Here is a 25,945-nt window from a genome sequence, read left to right as displayed (position 1 = left end):
TTGCATGTATTCAGCAATGATGCACTGGGAGACATCTCGGAGCTCACTCCAACCTGAATTATCACAAATTCTTTCTGTTTTAAGAAAGCAAACTTTTGTTTTCTCCATTTAATAAAGGTTTAACTTTACTTTTTAAACTAAACAAAATTACCCTCTATGCCTATTTACCTGGAAGGGGCAAGACATCTGGGGCTCCCAGATTCCATCACAATTCCCCCTCTCTGAACTATCCCCACATGCAAGGGAGTGGTTGTCCGCACCTCCTCCTGGGTACCGGAGCTGAGGATTAGCTCCTGGTCCATGATATGGATAAGGGCTTTGTAGGAGAGTTTGTGGCCCCTCTCTTACACAGAACTCTTGCAGTATGTGCTTACAGAGCTAACGGACAACTTGCACTTTTTTTAAAAACAAAGGCAGCAATGGCACCTTCTACGTTGCTCTCACTTTAGGCCTCCTTTAAAAGTATTTAAGCACGCAAATCAGTACCTATTCTTAATTAGAAATGAGTGAATAACAGAATCTTTCTCCAACTTCTCTTTTGTGAAAATAGTTGTCAACAACCTATGATAAATCTTGACCAGACTACTCACCTATGCTATAAAAATATATATCATGCTGTGTTACTTACAGCAATAATCTGATCTCCAACATGAATTCTTCCATCTTGCTCCACAGCACTGCCCTTTGTAATGCTTTTCACAAAAATACCAGAGGGTTCTATTGTAAAATAAAAAACAATGTCAAATGTTTTGCATTAACGAGCCGACCATGTCCACTTTTCTAGGGTGGAATTATATGCATAAAAGTCCTCATCTGCCTGCATAAATACACTTTGTTAAACCCAATGGAGCTGTAAGGTTTGTCTTTGATAACAAGTCAGGCAATTAGGGATTTGATGGTCAGGTGCACAATATGTAACCATTTCAATCAAACAGGATTTGTTCAGCCTTGCATAGAGCTGTAGAAACCAGCAATTTAATATACTCTCAAGCACAGTTTTCCAGGCAGGCATCAGATTTACCAGGCTGCCAATCCAGGTCTGGGCATGTGAAAACAAAATGGTACAACTATTATGGCTGGCTTATCAAATGCCAGTCAGGCACACTGTATACATTTTGCCCCAGTGATTATTTAGCTGTCCACTTTTAAAGAAAAAGTACACTAAAGTTGACCACAGTGAATCCAGCGCAGGAGACTTGGGTGCAGCCAGCGCCAGCATAGGCAGTAATAGGAATTACGGCTATAGCAGCGCACAGGGAGCAACTTCGGCATTTTTAGAAGACGGAGCTGAAGTTACTTTTAAAACACAATAATTCCTGACCATCCCTAGTGGCCTGGAGGGGGAATAGTATTTAACACGGCCGGTAACTGTGCAGCAGCAGGATCAGCCATATACCGGCTGTATCCTGCGCCCATGTCTCTTGCGCCGATTCCTCTTGTACGCCACTAAAGTGGCAATCAGTCTGATTGCCACTCTACTTATAGCCAGACCATGTTAAACACTTTAATTTTATGCCAGACACACTGTTCACCAATTTTATACAGGCTGCCTTTTTAAAAAGTGGTGGTACACAGTTGCAGTGAGAAGTAACAGTCACATGCCATGCTGAGGCTGCCTCTATACCTGTCATCCAGTTCTATAATGAGAACATACATTAAAGTGAACCTCCAGACTAAAAATCTACTCAGCAGTACTGAAAAGGCTAGGTGTTTCTTTAACAGTTTCACAGCATCAGAACTTTGTTTTTCTTACCAAAGCATCATTTTTAGCTGCACAGAAGAAAACTGCCCGGGCATTTGTCCCCTGATGCTGTGCAAAGCATGATGGTAATTCTGATGTTGTTGTTCTCGTTCTGCTGTTTTGGTGCAAATTTGTTTTGTTTTTTTAATTTTGAATTTGAGATTTGAAGCCTAGCATGTGCAGCTGGGAGGGGTGATCAGGAACATACATATAAATTGGCCGCCGGGAGACTTGAGCGCAGGATACTGGCCGGTATATGGCTTATCCTGTTGCTGCACAAGTTCCTAGCGGTGTTAAATACTATTCCTTCTCTATGTCCACGTGAATTGTGGGGAATAATTTAATTAGGCTTCCAGCCATTTCTGGAAGCGGAATTACAGTGTTTTAAGAGCAACTTCAGCTCCGTCTTCTGACAGTGCCAAAGTTACTGACTCTGCGCCTCTAAAGCCGTAATTCCTATTACGGCTTATGGTGGCGCCTTCTGCACCAAAATCGGCTGCGCTGTAATTATAGCGCTCGGATCAGGACACAGGACAGTTGGAAGTGTGTCTCATGCTCCCTGTTACCTCTTTTCAACCAAAAAGATGGCTGCCCCATGAAAAAGATGGCTGCCCCCATGAAATGACAAACAATTGCCTGTTCTTTTAAAACAGGGTGGGTAAGAGAATATCTATTTTAATCAACATAACTAATGTAATTTAATGACAGTATGTTTGATTAGGCTGAAGTTCCCATTTAAGGCTAAGTTTCCACTGCTGAGATTACTGTCCATTTCCCTGCATGCAAATTCAGACAGGGAATTGCAGCCTATTGAAATCAACAGGCTGACTCTGAAATCGTATACGTATGCAAAAAACTGGACGGTCGGCAGCATAGAATCGCAGATGCATACCAGCACAGTGGAAACTTAGCCTAACAGATATATACAGCAGCAGATACACATCAGAAGCAGACTCTTTTTCTTGGTGTACTTTATAGTTAGGCACCAACTAAGTCTATAGAGCAATTAAGAATTGTGCACGCGTGTGCACATACACACACATAACCCTTTCTTGCTAGGTGATTTTTATCTTTGATTTGCTTGTGTAAGATAAAACATCAAAATCTGTAATTGTACCAAGGAAGACTTTTTTTTTTCTTAGCTGTCCTACTAGGTGCGGAACCTACACCTGCTAGGTTACTCAGCATTATGTCAGAAACTATTTGAAACCTTGGTTACAACCAGGGGTGTTGATGTTTCCTGTGGGCCTGGCCAACCATAGTTACACCCCAGGTTGCAATTGTCTACAAAGGTGGGTACTTTCAAACTCTAATCCATTGTGTTCTAATGCAGCAGGCAGCACATCATATGCAAAAGACATGAAGAAAATATCCATGCTTTCGCATGGACCCTTTCAAGCCTGTTCGTTGTGGTTCTGTGTGCCGTGTTCCAGGACTTCAGCTCACTTTTTTTCCCCCTTACAATGGAATGCATAGCCATTCATCAAATTAATACTAAAGGTGTGTAGATACTAAGATTTCCAGCCCACACAGGCTGAATGACAGTTTGGGGTTGAATTCAATACAGCCTCCCAATGCATTCTGTTCCTATAGATGGGGTGGAGGGATTATGGCGTGGCAAAGGATGGAGCAGCTTTCAGCAGGTAGGAAACCATGGGGTTGGGTGTCGGTACAGATTTGAGAATTTGAATGCAACCTTGGTTGAATCTCATCTAGCGTATGTATCTCGTTAAAGAGAAAACAAAAAGCCGCTTACCTGAACTTTTATCACCAACATAACCAGCAATGGTTATTCCCAAACCCTGAACATTTTTAGACAGTTTTACATCAAAGGTTTCACCATCTGAACCTTTAGGCATTCCACTGTTCACCTGAAAAAATAAATATAAAAAAAAGGAGCATAAAATTGAAAGAGACAAAAACACGTAATTTCAGTATTAAAGGACACATGACGTGAGAGGATTATGGAGGCTGCCATATTTAGTTCCTTTTAAACAATACCAGTTGCCTGGCTGTCCTGCTGAGTTTTCTGGCATCAGTAGTGTCTGAATCACACAACTGTAACAAGCATGTGGCTAATTCAGAGTTGTTCAGAGTCTATGGCCAAAAGTTAGAGGCAGGGGATCAGCAGAACTATCAGACAATTTGCATTGTTTAAAAGGAAATACATATGGCAACCTCCATATCTCTCTCACGTCAGGTGTGCTTTAAAAGGCAGACATTTAAAGTCCAAATTCCCTTCAGTTTTCAGTTTTGTTTTAGAAAGAGTTGCAAAGAGCTTGATTATCCATCAAGTCATTACTAATGTCTGTGTCCCTGTAGTGGAGAAATGTATTCACTTCTTGTCTCAGACGCAACAGGCTCAAATTTGAGCCCATGCTCAACTCAATTTATGCATATCAACTTAACTAAATTTACCCAGAAAGAAAAAGGGAATGTCATCCCTACAGTGATAAAATCTCAAACTAGGTTCCCAAACTACACAGAACTAACATGAATGTTTAGCTGCAACCTTAAATGTCAAACCCCTCTACATACATAAGCAGAAGAAAAAAAAAAAAGAGAGAAAAAAAAAAAAAAAGAAATGCCACTTAGTCCTACCAATTTCAATGCATGCATGTCCTTATGGTCATTGGTAAATAGGATATCACTGTATTATATAAATCATGATTACTAGTATGGCAAAGTCATGCAAGGGCAGAAAGATGTGTTCCTCATGCTTGCATTAGGACCAGGCATCGAAGGCAGAGTTTCCCAACCCTGTCCTCAAGGCCCACCAATTGTACATGATTTGCAGGAAACCACAAACATTCACAGGTGGGGTAATTAGTGTCTCAGCAGAACTGATTACCTACCTGTGGATTTCCACAAAACATGCACGGTTAGTGGGCCTTGAGGACAGGTTTGGGGAACAAAGGAGATGACCCAAACATTGGCTCTTTGGGATCACTGGGGATTGGCTCTTTAGGATCACTAGGGATTGGGTGCAAGGATAACAACCTTTCTCCACAAAAACATTATGAAACCAATACAGGAGCTAGGAGCCTCCAAATGTATATCAAGATTTGGTCTTTGCAACATGGAATGTCGGAAAAATACCTTAACCCCCCCAAAACTAAATTATTTGCACCCAAAATGTTGAAATTTGGTTTTGAGCTAAAATAAGATGAAAGGAGTATAGAAGTATAAATAAACCAGTGTTCACCGTGTTCTATAGTAGACATGCAACTTAAAGGCACGTTTTGGTTGGGCTTCATAGACTAAATGGTTAAAGAGCCAGATGGAACATTCAGGAACCGTTGGCTGAAAATGTACTCACCTGTGTGTCAGGGAGTGCTGGTATTGATGGCAGTGTTTGGACACTGGCAGAAACTGTTGTAGTTGAATCCATTATTGGACCTCTGGCAATAACCAGCTTCACTCTGTTTCCACATTGCCTCAGAACCTGAGCAACTTGTTCACTGGTCATTCCGGCAAGGTCAGTTTCACCTATTTTCAATATGTGGTCTCCACTGTGGAGTCTACTATTCTAATGAACACAAAATGTATAGTTTAGGGTGAGAAAAGAGTTTAATGTAAAGCATTCATAAAAAGTACAAAGTACACTATAAGAAAAAGACACACTATACAATATGTTTTTGGAAATTTGAGCACTGGAAATAGCCGCTCGTAGAATATCGGTAATATTACTATTGTGCAGTGGTAATTCCGATAAATGTTACCAATATTTTACTATAGCTTAAATTAAGTCTCTCACAGAGAGCTCCCCCTATACTGAGCCTGATCCTAACAACCCCTCCTTCCGATGCTTATGCCTAACCAACCTCCAATCGATGCCTAATCAACACCCCTGACTTTGAAACTGTGGCAACAAATAGTGGGATGTATCCACAGTTCGATTACTGGGCTGCCCCAGCTCCCAAATTTCCCTTATAGCTCATTTGTATGGATGCCTATGGCGGAGGCTGAACATCTGTGGCACCTCTGGAACCCTAATTTTCTGCTTCCTTGCTGTGGCCATGAGTGGTACAAGAGCAAGGCTGCATTAGATCTGTACTCAACTGAACAGTAGTAAGTTCCTGGCTGAGGTGGTGCAAGTGATATTAGATAAGATCTCTGTGGATATCTGATCTCATATTAAGTTGAGGAAGGTGGCAAATGACGATGTGTAGTAATGTATGCCTACCTTTATTATAGCATGATATGCTCAGACTTCATAACACCTAGATCTGAGACAACCTCTTGAAGGAAAAGATGTCTGAGCAAGGGCTGCATTCTCCTTCATAGGCCATTAAGGAGCATGCAACCAGCACAAAATGTAAACTCATTAGTTTAATCTTCAATAAAAAAAAAAAAAAAAAAGAAAAGGTTTTTTTCCATAAAGCATCTTGTGGAGTCCGTGCCAAGAAGAATATCGGCTTTGATCAGAGCTACAGGTGGGCCAACTCAACATTAGAGGGTGTCTCTAATTTTTTGGCCACTCAGTGTTTTTTATGTATCTGTGTGCTCATTTAGTATCTGTCACATAAATCTTCCAACATGCAATTTAATTTCTGTTTCTGAAAAGCCCAGAGGTAAATCTCACCCTTTGTAATTGACAGTTGGCTACACAACAGGAACAAATTATTTAATTTGCAATGAATTGACTGTGGATAAAATCTCAAATCTGTATCAAGTAATATGAAGTTATATCCCCACTTCTTGGATTCCTCAATTACGGTCTTATAGTTTTCAAGCAAAATGTAAATAGACAAAAGGAACTTGAGTCAAAGCATAACAATTTGTATGATTTAATATGTGTACCGTAAGTAAAGAACAAAGATCTTACCCATACCACCCAAGTGGAAACATCAATGCTATCTTAAATTTAACAAACCGGTTTTACCACCTTTAGCAGCAATGGCTGCGCTTAGACTCTTCCGGTAATTAAAACAGACAGAGTATTTTAAGTGTAATGTGCATGGGTAAGTGTACACTGCATGGTGTATGTATGGCAGGTAAGAAAGTGTGCAGTGTGTGTGTGTGTACAGCTCATGCACAAGTGTACAGTGCGTGGGTAAGTATAGCACTATTCGATGGCTGGACGTCTACTATTCAGTAGGAGTTCTTGGGTAAGACTTCCCAACACTGCTACTGTCTACTTAGTGTGTTCTAGTGGCTGTCTTGCAAGGGCTTTGACTCGGAAGAGGCTGCCGAGGGGGGGAGGGGGATTTATATAGGATCGGAGGGGCAGAGAGGAGAACAGGGGGAGCGGTGGGCATCAGGATAGCTGCCAGTACATGCCTGCTCCCCCCATTTTTTCCAACTTTGTTCGGCTCTGGTATCCTTTAAACTGTTTGATGTTCCTCAAAACTTTTTGCGACCGATTGAGAGTGGTGGCAAGGGCCCACAACAGGTGTCTTTTCCTATTTTTCTGTGATACCAAAGGCAATCTTGATGGTCTCCTGCTGCTAAAGCCTATCCTTTACAGAGTCAGTTTTGTTGTGCATTGGGATATGCTTTGTGATGCACCTGCAATTTGTTGTGTTGTTGCCCTTCTGTTGCTGCTGACTATGCATGCCACTTGCCTTTCACCTCTCTCGTTCTCCAGCCTTTTTCAAACATTCAACCAGAATAGTGCTTATCGCTTGAAGTTTTTTTTTTTTCTCAACTGCCACTCTCTAAACACTTGAGATACTGTTGGGGGAGAAAACTGTAAAAGAGTTGTCGTTTCAGAGATGCTAGCACCAGCTCTTCTTGCACTGATCATCATCCCTTGTTCAAAGTCACTTAAATCTTTGGTCTTTCTCATTTTAACATTAACTTCCGTGATAAATACACCATCACACCATCTGAAGCTGAGCGTTCCTTATATAAGCATCTCTGCATTGTTACATCACTCTGTCACTGGTTTGCTTTCAAATTTTTGGGCCACTCTGTGTATAGATGAGCTTATGATATATAACAAAGTACTTACACATGTAAAAAATCCCAATGCAGAAAAGTTATAATCAACACAAAATACAGTATGTTTTGGTGAATGTCCCTTAATATTAGAAGTAATACTAATCACTGAATTAGATTAATATTTCTAAAAACTATCATTCTATCTCACTTGAAGCTCAAGTTTAGTCTTCCTGATTGCCGAGTAGAAAAACTAAACTCCAGCTTCAAGTGAGATAGCATGCTAGTTTATAGTAATGGTAATCTAATTCTGATTCTATAAATCATTCGCAAATCACAGCTCTGCATATGCACATCAAACAACGACAGTCAGCTAACCTGGTCTGCAACTCCTCCTGGTACAATTGTTTTGACAATAACTCCAGTTGATTTGCCTCCAACAATTCCAAAACCAAGGCCGGAGCCATCATTGACCAACTCAATGGTCTCCACATGCTGCCAGTGTATCTGATACAAACCAAACAGAGAAAAAGAAGTAAATTATCCTTCCCATGCCTGTTAATGTCACAAACCAGTAATGTGTAATTAACAAGTATCCTTTAATAACACTCAATATAAATTATATCTAATACAGAATATCAAATTGTGCAATTTAGTGGTAGAAACAGAATTCACAAACTATGAAAATTCAGTTATCCATTACAGCAAACCTGAAATGAAAATAAATGTATGATATAATGAATTGCAGCGGTATTACTAATGATAAATAGAACATTAGTAGTATAGATCATTAGCAACATAGAACATTTTTATTTTGTGTTTAAGATCTGAATTTGTAAGACTAAATTCTAAACAACAGCCATGACTGTCCGCAAACACATAAAAGTAATGACCACTTTAAAGGAGAACTGAAGTGAGAGGGATACGGCGGCTGCCATATTCATTTCCTTTTTAGCAATATCAGTTACCTGGCTATTCTGCTGATCCTGGCTCTGCCTCACATACTTTTAGCTATAGACCCTGAACAAGCATGCAGTAGATCAGGTGTTTCTGATATTTTCAGATCTGACAAAATTAGCTGCATGCGTGTTTTTGGTGTTATTGAGACATTACTACAAACAAATAGTATTGCTTAAAAGGAAATAAATATGGCTGCCTCCACATTCTTCAGCATTATTTCCTTGACCAGATAAAAGTGTTTTGCCTTTTATTTATTAGGACATTTGCTAAATGCAACGTTCAGTTTAATTACTTCATTTGCATACAGAAGTTATTTGGACGTGCACTCTGCCCAATTAAATTATTTGATGGGACACACAGGCTAATTATATTATTTAGGATAGAGCACTTTGCTCAACAATGTTATTTGGGGGAAACATCCTATCCAATTATGATATGTTATTTGCTTCTTTTATTTCCTCTCAGGGCCGGTTTAACCTCCGATGGGGCCCTGGTGCAAAGGTAATCCTGGGGCCACCATCCCTCAGAAAAATGACAGGCACTGGCCAGATGCAAGACCCCCTTCCCCCCCCCCCCCCCCCCCCTTTGCGGGCAGAGCCCCGACCTCCCTCCTAATTAATCTGCACTAACAAATGTATCCTCTAGCGGGGCCCCAGCACGAGAGAAGCATTTGTACTTCACCTCTCTCGGCTGCTGTGCTGGAGCCGCTTGCCTGTCTTCATTCTACTTTGTGTGACCCGGCGCATCATATCATGTCGAACATGCGCCGGGTACAGGAAATAGAATGAAGACAGGCAAGCGGCTCCAGCACAGAAGTCGAGACAGGTGAAGTACAAATGCTGCTCTCGTGCTGGGGCCCCGCTAGAGGATACATTAGTTAGCGCGGATTAATTAGGAGGGAGGTCGGGGTTCTGCCCGTGTGGGGAAGGGGGGTGGCAGCGTGACCACAATGTTGAGGCAGGGGGAGGCTGGGGTCCCAGCAGTGCTTGGGGCCCTGGGGCAATTGACCCCTTGCCTTAATGGAAGCACTGGTGCCGTTTCCTTTACCAGCACTACTGTACTTAGTGAATCTTGGCTTGCTTCACAATATTATCCCATTCCAAGCCATCACACAGTCTTAGTTTCAAGTTTCTTATTCCCATTTAAGATCTAAGTACTTGCAGATTTTAAAACCTGAGTATGCAATATGTTGCATCCTCAGACTTTCTATCTACTAACATGTTCCTTTCTCTGCTTCCAGCAATATCTTTAGAATGCTGAATAAAGAACATTGAGGATAGTTGTCCTAATTCTCTTTACAGGGTTTTGGCACAATAATCCATCAAACTGAAAAACTTTTATTAACTTACTACACAGGTGTATGAAACTTTGAGGCTAGGTTCATAGTGGAGCTGTGCGGTGTGTCGTAATGGCCTCAGTGTAATGCTGAACGTCTCACTGTGATGCAAAAGCAATGAAATGTTAACAGTGTGGCTGTTCTGGCCCGGTTGGACTGAGTGCAATATCTAAACATACTGCATGCAGTGCATTTACCAATTAACGTCCATGCTATCAATACAGTGAAGCATACGGTCAGCATTCACTGTTTGGTTCACTGTAATGTTTAGCGACGCTTTCCCGTTTTGTTGCATTCCAGCTGCTACAGGGAACTTAAAGTGCACCAGAGCTCACAAAAACAAAAAGATTTATGCATACCTGGGGCTTCCTCCAGCCCCATTCGCTTGGATCACTTCCACGCCGCCGACCTCCGATGTCTGCTGCTCTGGTACCGGGTCCCCGCACTTCCGTCAGTCGGACCCAGTCTGGTGTAAGAAAAGTGCGCCCTCTACCTATCTCTCTGGCAGCTGCTGGCTAACTAATCACTATCACTGTGAATCTCGCAGGGCTGTGGAGTCGGTACAAAAATCATCTGACCCCTCAGTTTTTGAAACCTCCAACTCCAGGTACCCAAAATGGCTCCGACTCAGACTCCTCGACTCCAACTCCTTAGTCTAATTCATACCAGAACTAAGGATTTGGTACAGAAAACAACCGCCTCCCAACTCCTCAGTTTAAGAAACCACCGACTGCAACTCCAGGTACCCAAAATTGCTCCGACTCCTCGACTCCACAGCCCTGGAATGTAGCCTGATAATCTGAAAGGTCTCTGTCCCCATTTATATACACATGCCTGTATATAAATAATGAGAGTGTTTTTACCATAGAAATAGATGGCAAGCGAAGGAAATGTATCTACTTTTTCAGCTGTAAGCTCATCTCATGTGTTAGGGACCAGAGTGAAAAGACCAATCTAAATGTTATCAGGCAAATCCAGCACCTTTAACCTCCAATCCATGTAAATGAACAATAAAACTGAATATAGTACTCACAGGACTAGAAAGTGCAGATACTGTGCTAGCATCAGATGGTGAGCGAGACACTACAGGGCTAACCAACTGAGGCAAAGGTCCTCTTGCAACCACAAGCTGCACACGTTCTTTTGCCTTCTGTAACAGGTGGATAGCTTGGTGATGTGTAATTGTGTGATCAAGGGGTTGACCATTTATGGACAAAATCTGATCCACTTCCTTCAATCTTCCATCCCTATAACAAAATATTTATCACATGTAGGCCATATTCAATTATGTTCTGACAATTAAACAAACAGACTGACATTCAATGAACATAGAAAGGAAAAGGCAGTCCAACAGATATAATCACTATTAGCTGTTGGGAGTGTCTCATACAGGGAGGGGCCACTGGAAAAAATTCCAAGTTCAAACTAAAAGAGAAATCTGGGTCATTATAACCAAATTTGCAAGAGTATCTGCTTCTAATTATCACTAAGGGCCTAGTTCAAGGTTATGTTCACGAGATTAGAGTGTGTATGTACGGGGCAATCCTGAGATTGGCGAAAGTGAATCTCACCTAGATGCAATACTGCCCTCCTGTATCTCTTGAACAAATATCCCAAGTTCCCCTCGATTCTCACTTTTCAGTCCAACAACACTAAAACCAAGACCACCACTTGTAGGTTTAACCATATCCAGTACTTCAATTTGTCGACCCTGTAGCAAAACAAACCACATTTTTTTTGCAAAGAAAAAAAATAAAATATAAGCAGAAAAAGTGAAGTGAAGCTGTAAAGTGTGATAATTTAAAATATGTGAGAATGAAAACACATCTGTCATCATGAGTACCAATTCACATAACTATTCTGGCAGCCATTAGAATGAATGTTAAAGAGACTCCGTAACAAAAATTGCATCCTGTTTTTTATCATCCTACTAGTTCCAAAAGCTATTCTAATGTGTTCTGGCTTACTGCAGCATGTTCTACTATCACCATCTCTGTAATAAATCAACTTATCTCTCTCTTGTCAGACTTGTCAGCCTGTGTCTGGAAGGCTGCCAAGTTCTTCAGTGTTGTGGTTCTGTGATGCATCTCCCCCCTCCAGGCCCCTCTCTGCACACTGCTGTGTTATTTAGATTAGTGCAGCTTCTCTCTGCTCTATTATCTTTTACAAGCTGGATAAATCCTCCTCTGAGCTGGCTGGGCTTTCACATACTGAGGAATTACATACAGGCAGAGCTGTCTGCACTCTGCAGGAAGAAACAGCCTGACACTTCAGTGGAAGATAGCTGCAGGGGGAAAGAAACACACAAATGATCTCTTGAGATTCAAAAGGAAGGGTGTATACAGCCTGCTTGTGTATGGATGCATTTTCTATGTGTGGACATACTGTACATCAACCTATTTCCTGTTTTGGTGGCCATTTTGTTTGTTTATAAACAAACTTTTTAAAACTGTTTTTAACCACTTTTAATGCGGCGAGGAGCGGCGAAATTGTGACAGAGGGTAATAGGAGATGTCCCCTAACGCACTGGTATGTTTACTTTTGTGCGATTTTAACAATACAGATTCTCTTTAAATGTGCAGAGGGCATTCCCAAATAAATGAACTAATTTCATGTGACCATTCAGAATCCTAGAGGCTGCAGGTAACAGTAAATAGCGGCTATTCCAGTTTTCTGAATTGAAGGGGGTCATAGGACACGATTTTCTCTTGTGGAAGTGTCTCTTTCCCACAACGGTATAAAAGCTGTCAGTGTGAAGCTTTAAGCTAGATCTGGTCACGTGACCTGTAAAGCACTAAACAAACAACAAAAAGAAGCTCACATCAGAGCTTTATATCATATATTGTGAAGAAGGTGCTAGAGTGGTGTGGCCACAACTGCACTACAACAACATTTACAAATTACCGGTACGAAAATCATACATGATTACTAACATTTTTTACAAATAAATAACTGCTAAGTGGGGTGTGCGTAATTATTCAGCCCCCTTTGGTCTGAGTGCAGTCAGTTGCCCATAGACATTGCCTGATGAGTGCTAATGACTTAATCGAGTGCACCTTTGTGTAATCTAATGTCAGTACAAATACAGCTGATCTGTGGCGGCCTCAGAGGTTGTCTAAGAGAATATTGGAAGCAACAACACCATGAAGTCCAAAGAACACACCAGACAGGTCAGGGATAAAGTTATTGAGAAATTTAAAGCAGTCTTAGGCTACAAAAAGATTTCCAAAACCTTGAACATCCCACGGAGCACTGTTCAAGCGATCTTTCAGAAATGGAAGGAGTATGGCACAACTGTAAACCTACCAAGACAAGGCCGCCCACCTAAACTCACAGGCCGAACAAGGAGAGCGCTGATCAGAAATGCAGTCAAGAGGCCTATGGTGACTCTGGACGAGCTGCAGAGATCTACAGCTAAGGTGGGGTAATCTGTCCATAGGACAACTATTAGGCGTGCACTGCACAAAGTTGACCTTTATGGAAGAGTGGCAAGAAGAAAGCCATTGTTAACAGAAAAACATAAGAAGTCCCGTTTGCAGTTTGCCACAAGCCATGTGGGGGACACAGCAAACATGTGGAAGAAGGTTCTCTGGTCAGAGGTGCTCTGGTCAGAGGAGACCAAAGTGGAACTTTTTGGCCAAAATGCAAAACGCTATATGTGGTGGAAAACTAACACTGCACTTCACTCTGAACACACCATCCCCACTGTCAAATATGGTGGTGGCAGCATCATGCTCTGGGGTTGCTTCTCTTCAGCAGGGACAGGGAAGCTGGTCAGAGTTGATGGAAAGATGTATGGAGCCAGATACAGGGCAATCTTGGAAGAAAACCTCTTGGAGTCTGCAAAAGACTTGAGGGGCGGATGTTCACCTTCCAGCAGGACAACGACCCTAAACATAAAGCCAGGACAACAATGGAATGGTTTAAAACAAAGCATATCCATGTGTTAGAATGGCCCAGTCAATGTCCAGATGTAAATCCAATCGAGAATCTGTGGCAAGATCTGAAAACCGCTGTTCACAAACGCTGTCCATTTAATCTGACTGAGCTGGAGCTGTTTTGCAAAGAAGAATTGGCAAGGATTTCAGTCTCTAGATGTGCAAAGCTGGTAGAGACATACCCTAAAAGACGGGCAGCTGTAATTGCAGCAAAAGGTGGTTCTACAAAGTATTGACTCAGGGGGCTGAATAATTACGCACACCCCACTTTGCAGTTATTTATTTGTAAAAAAAAAAAAATTGGAATCATGTATGATTTTCGTTCCACTTCTCATGTGTACATCACTTTGTATTGGTCTTTCATGTGGAATTCCAATAAAATTGATTCATGTTTGTGGCAGTAATATGACAAAATGCGGAAAACTTCAAGGGGTCTGAAAACTTTTGCAAACCACTGTATATACAGTAGCTATAGAAAGAGTTTCTGGTGCTAAAATATTTAATGTAAAAGTGAATAATTTACTATTTTCTACTATATGTGCTTATGGTTAAATGGGTTAAATAATTTAGCTCCATTTAGATCAGTATTAAAGCGAACCTTAAGTCAACTAAAAAAAATGAGATTTACTCACCTGGGGTTTCCCTCAGCCCCCAGCAGCCGATTGGTGCCCTCGCAGCTCCGCTCCGATGTCCTAGGACCCGCCGGCAAGCACTTCCGGTTTGACAGTCACCGGCCGACAGGCATGAGAACGCGAGTGATTGTTCGCGTTCCCAGCCTGTATATCGCCCCCTATGCTGCTACCGCGGCCTCCTGGCCGCAATAGCAGCATAGGGGGCGATATACAGGCTGGGAACGCGAACAATCACTCGCGTTCCCATGCCTGTCGGCCGGTGACGGCGAAACCTGAAGTCGTCGCCGGCGGGTGCAGAGGCATCGGAGCGGAGCTGCGAGGGCACCGATCGTCTGCTGGGGGCTGAGGGAAGCCCCAGGTGAGTTCATCTCATTTTTTTTAGTTGACTTAAGGTTCGCTTTAACTAGTCATCAAGTCTTGTCAGGGATTCAGTCTTATAAAATACAGTTGTGTTCAAAATTATTCAACCCCCACTGAAATTGAGTGTTTTAGCCAGTTTGACATTGATTTTGATCATTTCAGTCATCTTTTTACAATTAAATCAAAGAGGCACTTGTAAGTCAAATATAACATAGCATTTATAATGAGATAACCACAAATGTCTTTTCTGTGCTCACATCATTATCAGTTTTATTCAACCCCCAAGTGACATTCATCCTTAGTACTTAGTACAACAACCTTTTCCAATTATGACAGCTTATAAACGTGAAGCATAGCTTGACACAAGTGTCTTGCAGTGATCTATGGGTATCTTAGCCCATTCTTCATGGGCAAAAAGCCTCCAGTTCAGTCACATTCTTAGGCTTGCGTGCTGCAACTGCTTTCTTTAAGTCCCACCAGAGGTTCTCAATCGGATTTAAGTCTGGTGACTGTGATGGCCACTCCAAAATGTTCCAGCCTTTAATCTGCAACCATGCTCTAGTGGACTTGGAGGTATGCTTGGGATCATTGTCCTGTTGAAAGGTCCAACGTCTCCTAAGCCTCATGTTTGTGATGGACTGCATCACATTTTCTTCCAATATCTCCTGGCACTGAAGAGAATTCATGGTACCTTGCACACGCTGAAGATTCCCTGTACCTGCAGAAGCAAAGCAGCCCCAAAGCATGATTGACCCCTCCGCCATGCTTCACAGTAGGCAAGGTGTTCTTTTCTTCATAGGCCTTGTTCTCCCTCTTCCAAACATAGCGTTGATCCATGGGCCCAAACAGTTCTAATTTTATTTCATCAGCCCACAGAACACTACCACAAAAGTTTGTGGTTATTTCATTATAAATGTTATGTTATATTTGTCTGACTTACCAGTGCCTCTTTGATTTAATTGTAAACAAGATGACTGAAATGATCAAAATCAATGTCAAACTGGCCAAAACACTGAATTTCAGTGGAGGTTGAATAATTTTGAACACAACTGTATTAGAGCACGGTCTACTGCAAAATAACGTAACACTTACTTATGCACAAAAAATATTACCAAAAGGAGCACTAAAGAAGAATTAAAGCGTACCTCAACTGACGCCTGACATAATAAAAAACAAAACAAAAACAAAAAAAACAATGGGCACCTACAGTACTGTTCCTATTAACATTGTCTGAGATCCCTTTCTATTTCTGGTACTGAAAGTGTTAAAAATATAGTTATCTATGCAAATGGGGCAGTCAAACAGCAAGTTGAAATTTAGTGTGATGTCCTGCAAAGCAAATAGAATGCAAAACACATAAAATTGCAGCTCTTAAACTGAAAATAAAAAGAAGACTATGTTTTACGATACTTATGTCATGCCTACAATTAGTAAAACACATACAATTAATTATCTCTTATGTTTATTAACAGTTCAGGTTTGCTTTAAATCCATTACACAGATGCAGTATAATGGAATTCAGAACACCATTAACAAGGATTGTGGGAAAAGTGTTGAGGGGCTAGAAAGATACCTATGATAACAGCCCCTTCACTTCCTTGGCATTCAACATCTGCTCACAACAGCACAAACCTGAGCCATTTGCTTGATAACATGGTCAAACTCTTCATAGCCAGGCTTTCCATTAATCTGTGCTGAAATGGAATGTGCAACAGTTTCTTCAGAGCTAAACTGGCTCCCATTCTGTTGGGCCAAGGCATAGGACTCATTCTGGACTGACGACAAGGAATTGGATCCATATGGAGAAATCTGGGCGAACTCTGTCACTAGTGATCCAGCAGGTATTACACAAGTCTGGAACAAATAAAAGCAGGTCACAAGCAATAACAGTCTTTTAAATTAACTGTCATTTTTAAATTTTCATGCCCCTCTAAACTTTAAGCGGCTGCTCAATTAAAGAGAACCCGAGGTGTGTTTAAAGAATGTTATCTGCATACAGAGGCTGGATCTGCCTATACAGCCCAGCCTCTGTTGCTACCCCAAACCCCACTAAGGTCCCCCGGCACTCTGCAATCCCTCATAAATCACAGCCATGCTGTGAGGCTGTGTTTACATCTGTAGTGTCAGTCTCAGCTGCTCCCCCGCCTCCTGCATAGCTCCGGTCCCTGCCCCCGTCCCTTCCCTCCAATCAGCAGGGAGGGAAGGGATGCAGGCGGGGACTGGAGTTCTGCAGGAGGCGGGGAGAGCAGCAGACTGACACTATAGAGATAAACACAGCCAGCTCTGACAAGCTGTTTGTCAGCAGCGTGGCTGTGATTTATGAGGGATTGCAGAGTGCAGGGGGACCTTAGGGGGGTTGGGATAGCAACAGAGGCTGGGCTGTATAGGCAGATCCAGCCTCTGTGTGCAGATAATATTCTTCAAACCCACCTCGGGTTCTCTTTAAATCAAATTATACGTGGTATTTGTCGGTGCAGCAATAGAATTCTCTCAAAATTTTAGTCTGATAAAAAATTTTTTTTATAAATATGGGTACTTCGAAGGTGAACTAAAAATTATAACTTACCGGTAACCACTAGTCCTTCCTTGAAAAAATACACTAACAAGTTGTAAACTCTGAAGTCAGACATGATGTTTGATGCAAGTCATAAGTGTTACTTTTGGAACTGCATGCTTTTTATTTAGAAATATTTTATGTGCTTGTCTGCAGCTGTACACCAACCCATACAGAAACCACTAAATCCCTTTCACTATGCTGCCTTTCCGTTAAAAAAATGGGGTCCTAAAATCCCACTTCCTGCGAATTACACTTCTACAGCAGGCTGAGTCAGCATACTGACTAACACTAGCTCTAATTCATCTCTTGGGCATATAGTGGTGGTTCACAATTTGTTAACCCTTTACATTTTTGAAAACAATCTGATTTTAAATAAGTTCCAAAAATAGAAGAAATGTCATTCTAAATATGAGACATAATTATATCTATTATGACTGATCCCAGTTGTTTTCTCCCAATGCTGCGATGGCTGATGTTTGTATTAAGAAACAGGATATTGCTGAAGTAGCTCCGATTGGCCTCACCTCTTCTCTCTGTGATAGGCTGCCTCAGTGGCACATGCATAAAAGTACCTCTCAGGTTACACTTTTTGGGCTACTCTAAAAGACACCTTCCACCCGCATATGACACAATCTCTTGGCAGCCTTTGTAAGGACAGAAAAGTGCCAGGGCAGTTGTCAGATAATGGGTGTGGCTAACCAACTAAATCTAAATTTTGTGGGACAGAATGTTGGGTTTTAAACATATTTGCATGCTATGCGATTATAACTTCCTTTGCCTGTAGTGTAAATGTGAATTTTGATTTATGCTTGAGATCATCTTTAAAGGTAAGGACTTTGACTCTGCTAGCCTAAGGAGTCAGAGTTGAGGAGTCAGAGCAATTTTTGGATACCTGGAGTCAGAGTCGGTGGTTTCATAAACTGAGGAGTTGGATTATTTTTGTACTCATTCCATAGCCCTGCAAATTTTGGGTACCTGGAGTCGGTGGTTTCATAAACTGAGGAGTTGGAGTCAGATTATTTTTTTGTACCTACTCCACAGTCTTGATTTGACTTGGTCATTCCAGAACATTCACTCTATTATTCTTCAACCAATCTTTGGTAGAACGACTTCTGTGTTTAGAGTCAATGTCTTGCTGCATTCCAGCATAAGAAGCTTCTCTCATCTGTGACACTTGGTGGTGCGAAGGTTGGCACTGCCAACATTGTAAATCTTGTAGGCCGTTGTCTGGTATGTATTGTTAGTAGCTACCAGAAGTGATCTAAGGAAGCACAACTAGTGAACCAACATCAGGGTCATGGGCAATCAAAGCTCACTGATGCAAGTAACGAGACACCTGGTTTGGTTCCACAGGCTTCCCTCAGCTGAGGTATCTAACTTTTCTCTAAACTTGGATTCGGGTCAAATTAAAGCTTTTATTTGCCATATAACTACGTATATATTTTAGTGGGAGAGCCTCCTACCCTGATACTCACTAAGAGCTCTCGATTGATTGCTCATAATATAGCCTCTGCATGTGTATCTAGTGATACCACAAAGCTTACATCTCAATGATTTTTAGCTGAAAGGAATTTTTGTGCACCCTGTAAAGTATGTAAAGATAGTGCCGGTTTCCTACCTGTTCTTTAATATGCTGGACTGAAGACTGCAAAGTTAGGATCTGATTGAAAAGGGAGCTTTGCAGAACAGATTTCAGTAAACACAGCTTTTCTTCATTTGCCACATCTCCTCGCTCCCGAACTTTTGCCTGCAGACGTTCAACTGCCTGCAAGGCACGATGAGTATCTGCAATGAAGCATTGAAAAAAATATAAGTGAAAGTTATGAACCATTCTCTTAAAGGACACCTCAAAAAAAAAAAAAAACCCTCCCCTGGGGGATACTCACCTCGGGTGGGGAAAGCCTCCGGACCCTATTGAGGCTTAACCCATCCTCCTTAGTCCCACGGCAGCGGAGATAAAGCTCCCCGAACAGCGGGGATGTAAATACTTACATTCCCGGCTCCAGCGCAGGCGCAGTATCGGCTCTCTGCTCGGAGATAGGTGGAAACAGCCGATCGCTGTCGGCCCGCTCTATTGCACAGGCAAAAGTCTCCTGCGCCTGTGCAGTAGAGCGGACCCGACAGAGATCGGCTATTTTTGTCTATCGCCGTGTGGAGAGCCGCAACAGCGCCCCCACTGGAGCCAGGGAAGGTAAATAAATCTAGCTTGTCAGGTTTGTCAAGCCTAAATTGCCGGAGACTTCGGGGGAGCCAGCTTTGGATTGCCTGCAGCTACAGGGGAGGGGGAAGCCTCATTGGGACCCTGAGGCTTCCCCCTCTCAAGGTGAGCACCCCCCAGGGGAACTTTTTTTTTGTTACAGGTTCTCTTTAAAAGGTGAGCTATAGAAACCTGAACCACTATCTCTAACCCCCATAATGAAAAGTGAATTTTGTCCACATTGAAAAAAACAAACCATTTTATACCTTAAAAGAGTACCTGAACTAACATGTAACATGATGAGATAAATGGATATGTACGGTGAAAAACATATGTATAACAGTTCCCTCTTTTCTCACTGTAACCGTTACAGTTCCAGGGCTCTAAATGACCGTTTCTCTCGAGTCAACGTCTATCATAGTAACTCTCATAACTCTCACTGTCTTGCATGGCAGAGACAATTCTCAGTGAAGAGAGCAGATAAAAATAAAAGATGACTAGTTTAAGATGAAGTTGTAAACATTTAAAGCGGTCATCAATCACATGAGACAATACATTTTTTTTAAAAAGCTTAACTATAAATCAAACACAAAATAAGACTGTAGGATTCCAGTAAAATCCTATTATTAATCCTATAGTAGAACTAAAGATACAATCATTTATCTCATCTGTTTATTTTCAGTTCAGGTTTGCTTGATATTTGTGTCTGAAGATGCAGGTCACGTGACTGATGTGATGTCATGGTGCAAACTATGAGGCATGGTCAGAACATCCTGTCACTTTAACAGCTTGTTCTCTACACACAATTCTTTGGCAAATGCAATGAAAAGGATCTGCACAATTCTTCTTGGTACGTGACATTATTCAGTTCTTAGTTTTCTTGGAATTTCTGCTGAGAGCTGTAAATGCCAAGAATAAGGCATGTGACATCTGAGGTGTGTTGAGCACTTAGGAGTGTCTAATGACCAAAACAACAACTATGTATGGTGGATACAATATGCAATGTTTCCAGAGTGACAGCCACAGGAGTACTCTATATACTGGTATGTAACCCCTCCTTCCAATGATGTTAGCGTAGGCTATGATGTCATGCAGCCTTCTGCCCTAGAGAACTCTGGTAGATCAACTGACGATGAAAAAGAAAATTCCATAGACATTCATCAAGCCAGCAGTAAAGATGCTAGTATGACTGATACTCTTAAGAATGTGAATCAGGGCGAATATGGTAAAATAAAGAGCAGGGCCAGGACACTGGCTTCCTTGTGCAAAGCTACTGAAGTACTTTGCCTTCTATGATACCACAATTTTTAAATGTTAATGACCAAAATAATAAGAATACAGAACTATCTGTATTTGCACATTAAACTCTGTTGTGCATTTACAAGAAGCAAAGGCTCTATCATATAACCAGTGTTGCCGTAGAAGAAGGGCGTAATTAAGTGCCATAGAGCCCCCTGCATTGTGTCTCAGACTAAAAGGGCAGAGGAGAGTCATGTAAATCTGGTAAATACAAGTCAGATTATTACTTGTTAGTGTGATCTAATTAATTATTGTTAGTTAGCTGCACGTGTCACATGTTTCAAAGGTCAACCCAAGTTACAGGGACAAGCTCTAAATGCATAATTAGTTTTCAGCAAGAAACTGAAAGTTCTATTGTTTACTTAGTAGTAATGAACAGAGCCAGATCATCCACAAGGCAAACATAAGCAGGTGCCTAGTGCCTGGAGAGAGTCTATGGGCTTGGCTGACGCTAGCCCCCACCAAATCTTACTAAAAAAGCAAGGTGATCAGCAGTGTTGGCACAAACTGCTATCTTGCCGAGGGCCCCATTTCTTCTTTCAGTGGACCTGAACTCTTGCACATGACACAAAGAAATGAACAGAAATGCACCCTGTATGTATTTAAAGAGTTTAGCCTGTCTAATTCCCCCTCATTTGTGTCTAATAACTAGTTGTAATTTGATCTCCCCCCGTGTCACATGACTGCCTATGGCACATAAAACAGAGAATCCCATTTGAAAGCACAGGCTGTAAACAATAGGTCTGCTTCCATGAAAGCAGGAAGTAGAAACTACGCAGATTTATTTTAGGATTTGTATCAGCTGTAACAAATACATTTTTTTTGTTTAAAGGTTATTATGTTGTTGTGTATCTTTTAGAGCAGAGATGAGTTCTGAGTTCAGGTCCACTTTAATCCTTTTCTGGTTATGAATTAAAGTAGCTTTGTTTTGACCATCAGTCCATGGTGGACGTCATTAGAAATTTTAGCTTTTTCCCCATCCAATTGTTGGCAACAGAGGAGATCAAGGCGTGGACTTTAGCATGTATAAAAGAGAATACTGAACAAATAAAATATACTCACCAATCGCCTCCAGCATAGTCTTCATAGATGCTGCGTTCTGCATAAAGAAAAAGGCTAACTGTGAACAAACCATTATATTTGGAAGCTTTCAAAACTACAAGTATAAACTTTAAGATAATCAACATACATACAGTACATACATGCATACATACATACATATATACAGAGAATTTAAATACTGGATCTGACAAAGCTAAATTTTACAAATACAAGAACCAGGGTGGCCAAACTTATAGGCCGATTCATAATAGTGTACCGCGCTAAGCAGCGCATATTAAATCAGCGAGCACATGCTACGGTCAGCATAGCGTGCACTCTTAAGCTACGTGCACTCCTTGAAGCCAAGCACAATGGTATGTAGCATGACCGCGATACATTACTAGCGTGGCCACTACTATGTTAACTAATGTAGTAGTGGCTGTGCTAGTAAAGTATCGTGGTCATGCTACCTACCATTGTGCGCCACTTCAAAGGAGCCCGTGCTACACTGACTGTAGCTTACACTTGCTGATTTAACTCGCGCTGCTTAGCGTGATAAACTTTCATGAATCAACCTCTTAATGTATAACCTAATTATTAACCTCTTGCCGACCGCCCCACGCCGAGTGGTGTGAAAGCGACGGCAGCCCCAGGAGTGCTCCACGCCAATTGGCGTGAAGTCCTGGGATGGGGTTTTGCAGGAGATCGCGCGTGCCTCTCCGCTAGGAGACGGTTAGACGGTGATACCGCTGTCTATTTACTCTGTATAGTGCTGCAATCTACGGCAGCGAAGTACTGGGGACAGCCATGTGACACAGCTGTCCCCCTGGGTGGCAGAGGCCGAAACCTATGACAGCCGATCGCGCTGATTGGCTGGTGGGGGAAGGGAGGGCTATAAAAATAAAATAAAAAAAATAGACCAAATTTATTTAAAAATAAAACTAAAATACTTATAAACATCCTGGGAGCAATCATAGCCCACCAACAGAAATCTCTGTTGGTGGGCAGAAAAGGGGGGGGGGGAAAGAGTTGTGTGCCGAGTTGTGCGGCCCTGCAGTGAGCCCTTAAAGCTGCAGTGGCCTTAATTGTAATAAATAGCCTGGTCACAGAAGGTACAGTGCAGGGAAAGTCCTGTCCTGCTAGTCATTTCACCCAGTCAGCTTCCCTAGTAAAATGATTCAAATGATTCGGTTCAAAGATCCGGATCTTTTCAATGATCCGATTCAAATGATCCGAATCCTTAAAAAGATCCCGACTTCCTATCACTAACCTGGAGCGGCTGCTTTGAGAGCTGCATAACGCAGCTCAATCTGACGTGCAACTTCAACACCACCATACGTTGTGTTAGGGGCACGTTATGCAACCATAACGTCCCCTAAAACGCAACGTCTTGGTGGAAAAGTAGCCTTAATTCAAGTTTTTTAAAGGTTTAAATAAATATACCCAAAAAAAGAGAAAGACAAACTGGAACAACAAAAGTAAGCATTAAGGTGTAACAAATACAGTTGTACAGTAGGATAGCTGCACCTTGCAAGAGGTAGATCGTTAAGCAGAAATGTCCAAGGTGGTGTGAACAATTAAAGCAATTAGTATTATCTTTAAAGTAGAAACAGACAGTTTTAGCCTATGGCAAGGACATTTACCTGTAACTAGTTTGGAGTGCACTATAAATTACTTTTTTCCTAAGTTGCTGTCAGGTATTATTAATCTGTCAGGTTAGTGACTAGTATAGTGGTTCTCAAACTTTCTGGGTGAGGTTGCCTATGACATTTTTTCAAGGCACTCCTACTACCAAAATGCTGTAATGACAATTAAGGCAGCAGCCCCCCACCCCCCATTAGGCAACATGCCTGTCTGCACTGGCCCCCTGCCTGATTGCTGTCTGCTCTATTCTTTTGCTTAATATACACGTTGGCCTTACTTATGTCTGTTTTTTTTTTTTTTGCAGACATCAGTTGCCCCATTCTATTTGAAGTGGCTTAATCAGCATGCTCCTTTGGCCATAGGAATTGTGGCAATATCTGGTTCATAATTGCTTATAATTACTTTATGTTACAGTGATTTTTTTGCTGAGGCTCAGTATTCAGTTATAAAATGTGTAAAAAGAAACAAACACACAAAAACAAAAAAAGCATGTCACACACATCACCCACTCACACATGGTCTGTCAATTTCTAGCAAATTTTTAATTCTTATTTGCTTTTTCTCTTTCTTTGTCTAGAGCTTGTTCCCATTCTTGTCTGATCCTCACAAAGCCTTTTGATGGTTGAATTACGCTATCCTTATCCCCTACGTCTAGTTGGAAAAGTCGATAGTGTTGGAACCTCTGTTTTCCACGTGTCCAGTAATAATGTTGTCACAGTTAGGGTCAACATGAAAACAGGTAGTCCCCGGTTAACGAACAAGATCGGGACTGTAGGTTCGTTCTTAACCTGAATCTGTTTGTGCTATCTCTGTCCCCTGTACCTCCTCTGTGCCCCCCCCCCCCCCCGTGCCTCCAGAGTCCCCCTCTGTGTCACCTCTGTCCTTTGTACCTGTTTATACTGTACAAGTTTAAAAGCCATTTTTTCTTAGATTTTTTTTTTAATTCTTTTAATTCTCAAAAACTACAAGTCTAATTTGAAAAAGTTTTTTTTTTTACTTGTTCCCATGGAAGCAGAGAATCCATGCCATTCGTAAGTCGGGGACTACCTGTACTATATTGCCCTGTCTCCTGATCTTACACAGGTCCCGACCCAATACAATTATCTTAGGGTTGAGGGTGTCCTCCCACCTAATAAAGTTTTTTAAGAAACCATGCAATCCGATTCCAAAATGTTTGAAGATCTCCTGACTCACTGTCACATCTCCAACAGTTCTTACTCTGGTTCTGGTACCATTGGCTGAGATTACTGGGTGTTAAGTACCATCTCAAAGTTCTTAAAGCGGGATGGTCACCATAAACAGGGGGGTGGGAGTTGAGGAGGAATCATTGAAAGAGGTTGTGAAGAGGTGATCCTAGAGGTAGGAGGAGATCCAGGCCGTGGCGCTGTTGCAAATCCCTAAGGTCTGCAGGGATTGAAGGGGGAGGGGATGGTCAACAGTATCAAACGATGAGGAAAAGAAGAGTAGAAGGATGGAGTAGTTGCCTTCAATTTTGGCATGGGTAAGGCAATTTACTACCTTGACGAGAGCGGTTTCTGTTGAGTGGGCAGGACAGAATCCAGATTGTAGGGGGTCAAGTAGGGAGTTGGTGCTGAGGTAGTGGGTTATGCATTAGTGGACCAGGTGTTCGAGGAGCTTTGAGGCAAAAGGGAGGAGGGAAATTGGGCAGTAGTTGTAGGGCAGGGAGGGATCTAATGGGGGTTTTTGCAGCAGAAGTACAGTGGCCTTTTTAAAAGCTGAGCTGGGGTCTCAGAGCAGCTTCTGTGCCAAACTGCAGTCCCCAAGCCTAAACGTTCCAAAGTTTTGCCGCAGGATCCTCTGTTAGGAACCAGCTGGTTTAGGGATCTGCAATTTGTCAATTTGTCACAGAAGAGGCTCAAAGAGTCCAAATCTCTCTCTGTGAATTTAGGGTCCATATGTGGCATGATCTTGGAGTGTGTGCATCTCTGGAGATTTTAAAAAAGGCCAGAAAATATTTGTGCTAAATATGCTGCTGTGATGCGCTTCAGGCATCATGTGACATTTCTGACTAATGACAGAGCAGAAGAACATTCAGCCCCTCATCGAATAAGGACTACAATTATTGGCTAGGGGTTGACCGACGAATGGCCTCCTGAGTGGGAGAGAATTTAATTCACTAGATATGTTCACTAATCCTTTACATGTTTTATGTCACAGAATGTAGAAACCATTTTAGCTGCTACATACAGGGATATATTTTTACTTTTGTTAGTCTTTATTATTTAAGCAAAATTTAGTACTGCTTATTAGCAAAGTTATTTCACAACAATGCTGTAAATCCTCTTCTCTGCCAAAGCATGCATCTTCCTAAGCTTGTTTGTGGCTTTCTAGTTTTT

General features: G+C 41.7%; 1 protein-coding gene across 9 annotated transcripts in view; it reads right to left on the bottom strand.

Moving 5' to 3' along the window:
• The window catches only part of MPDZ (multiple PDZ domain crumbs cell polarity complex component), a 217,084-nt gene that overhangs the window by 164,525 nt on the left and 26,614 nt on the right, over positions 1–25,945 (bottom strand). For 8 of the 9 annotated variants that reach the window (XM_068234923.1, XM_068234937.1, XM_068234947.1 and 5 more), the window contains exons 2-10: positions 21,966–22,002; positions 19,026–19,192; positions 16,483–16,704; positions 11,492–11,631; positions 10,954–11,167; positions 8,003–8,131; positions 5,061–5,270; positions 3,498–3,612; positions 629–717 (exon numbers count right to left, since the gene is read on the bottom strand). In XM_068234923.1, the coding sequence (XP_068091024.1) occupies positions 629–717; positions 3,498–3,612; positions 5,061–5,270; positions 8,003–8,131; positions 10,954–11,167; positions 11,492–11,631; positions 16,483–16,704; positions 19,026–19,192; positions 21,966–21,990 (1,311 nt within the window). In that variant the 5' untranslated portion in view covers positions 21,991–22,002. The remainder of the gene's footprint in view (positions 1–628; positions 718–3,497; positions 3,613–5,060; positions 5,271–8,002; positions 8,132–10,953; positions 11,168–11,491; positions 11,632–16,482; positions 16,705–19,025; positions 19,193–21,965; positions 22,003–25,945) is intronic. The other variant, XM_068234970.1, reaches the window with a different exon arrangement.

The sequence above is a fragment of the Hyperolius riggenbachi genome, chromosome 1 (assembly GCF_040937935.1).
Source record: "Hyperolius riggenbachi isolate aHypRig1 chromosome 1, aHypRig1.pri, whole genome shotgun sequence".
Lineage (NCBI taxonomy): Eukaryota > Metazoa > Chordata > Amphibia > Anura > Hyperoliidae > Hyperolius > Hyperolius riggenbachi.
Note: the sequence above shows the minus strand (reverse complement) of the source record. Positions and strands in the feature narration are given on the sequence as shown.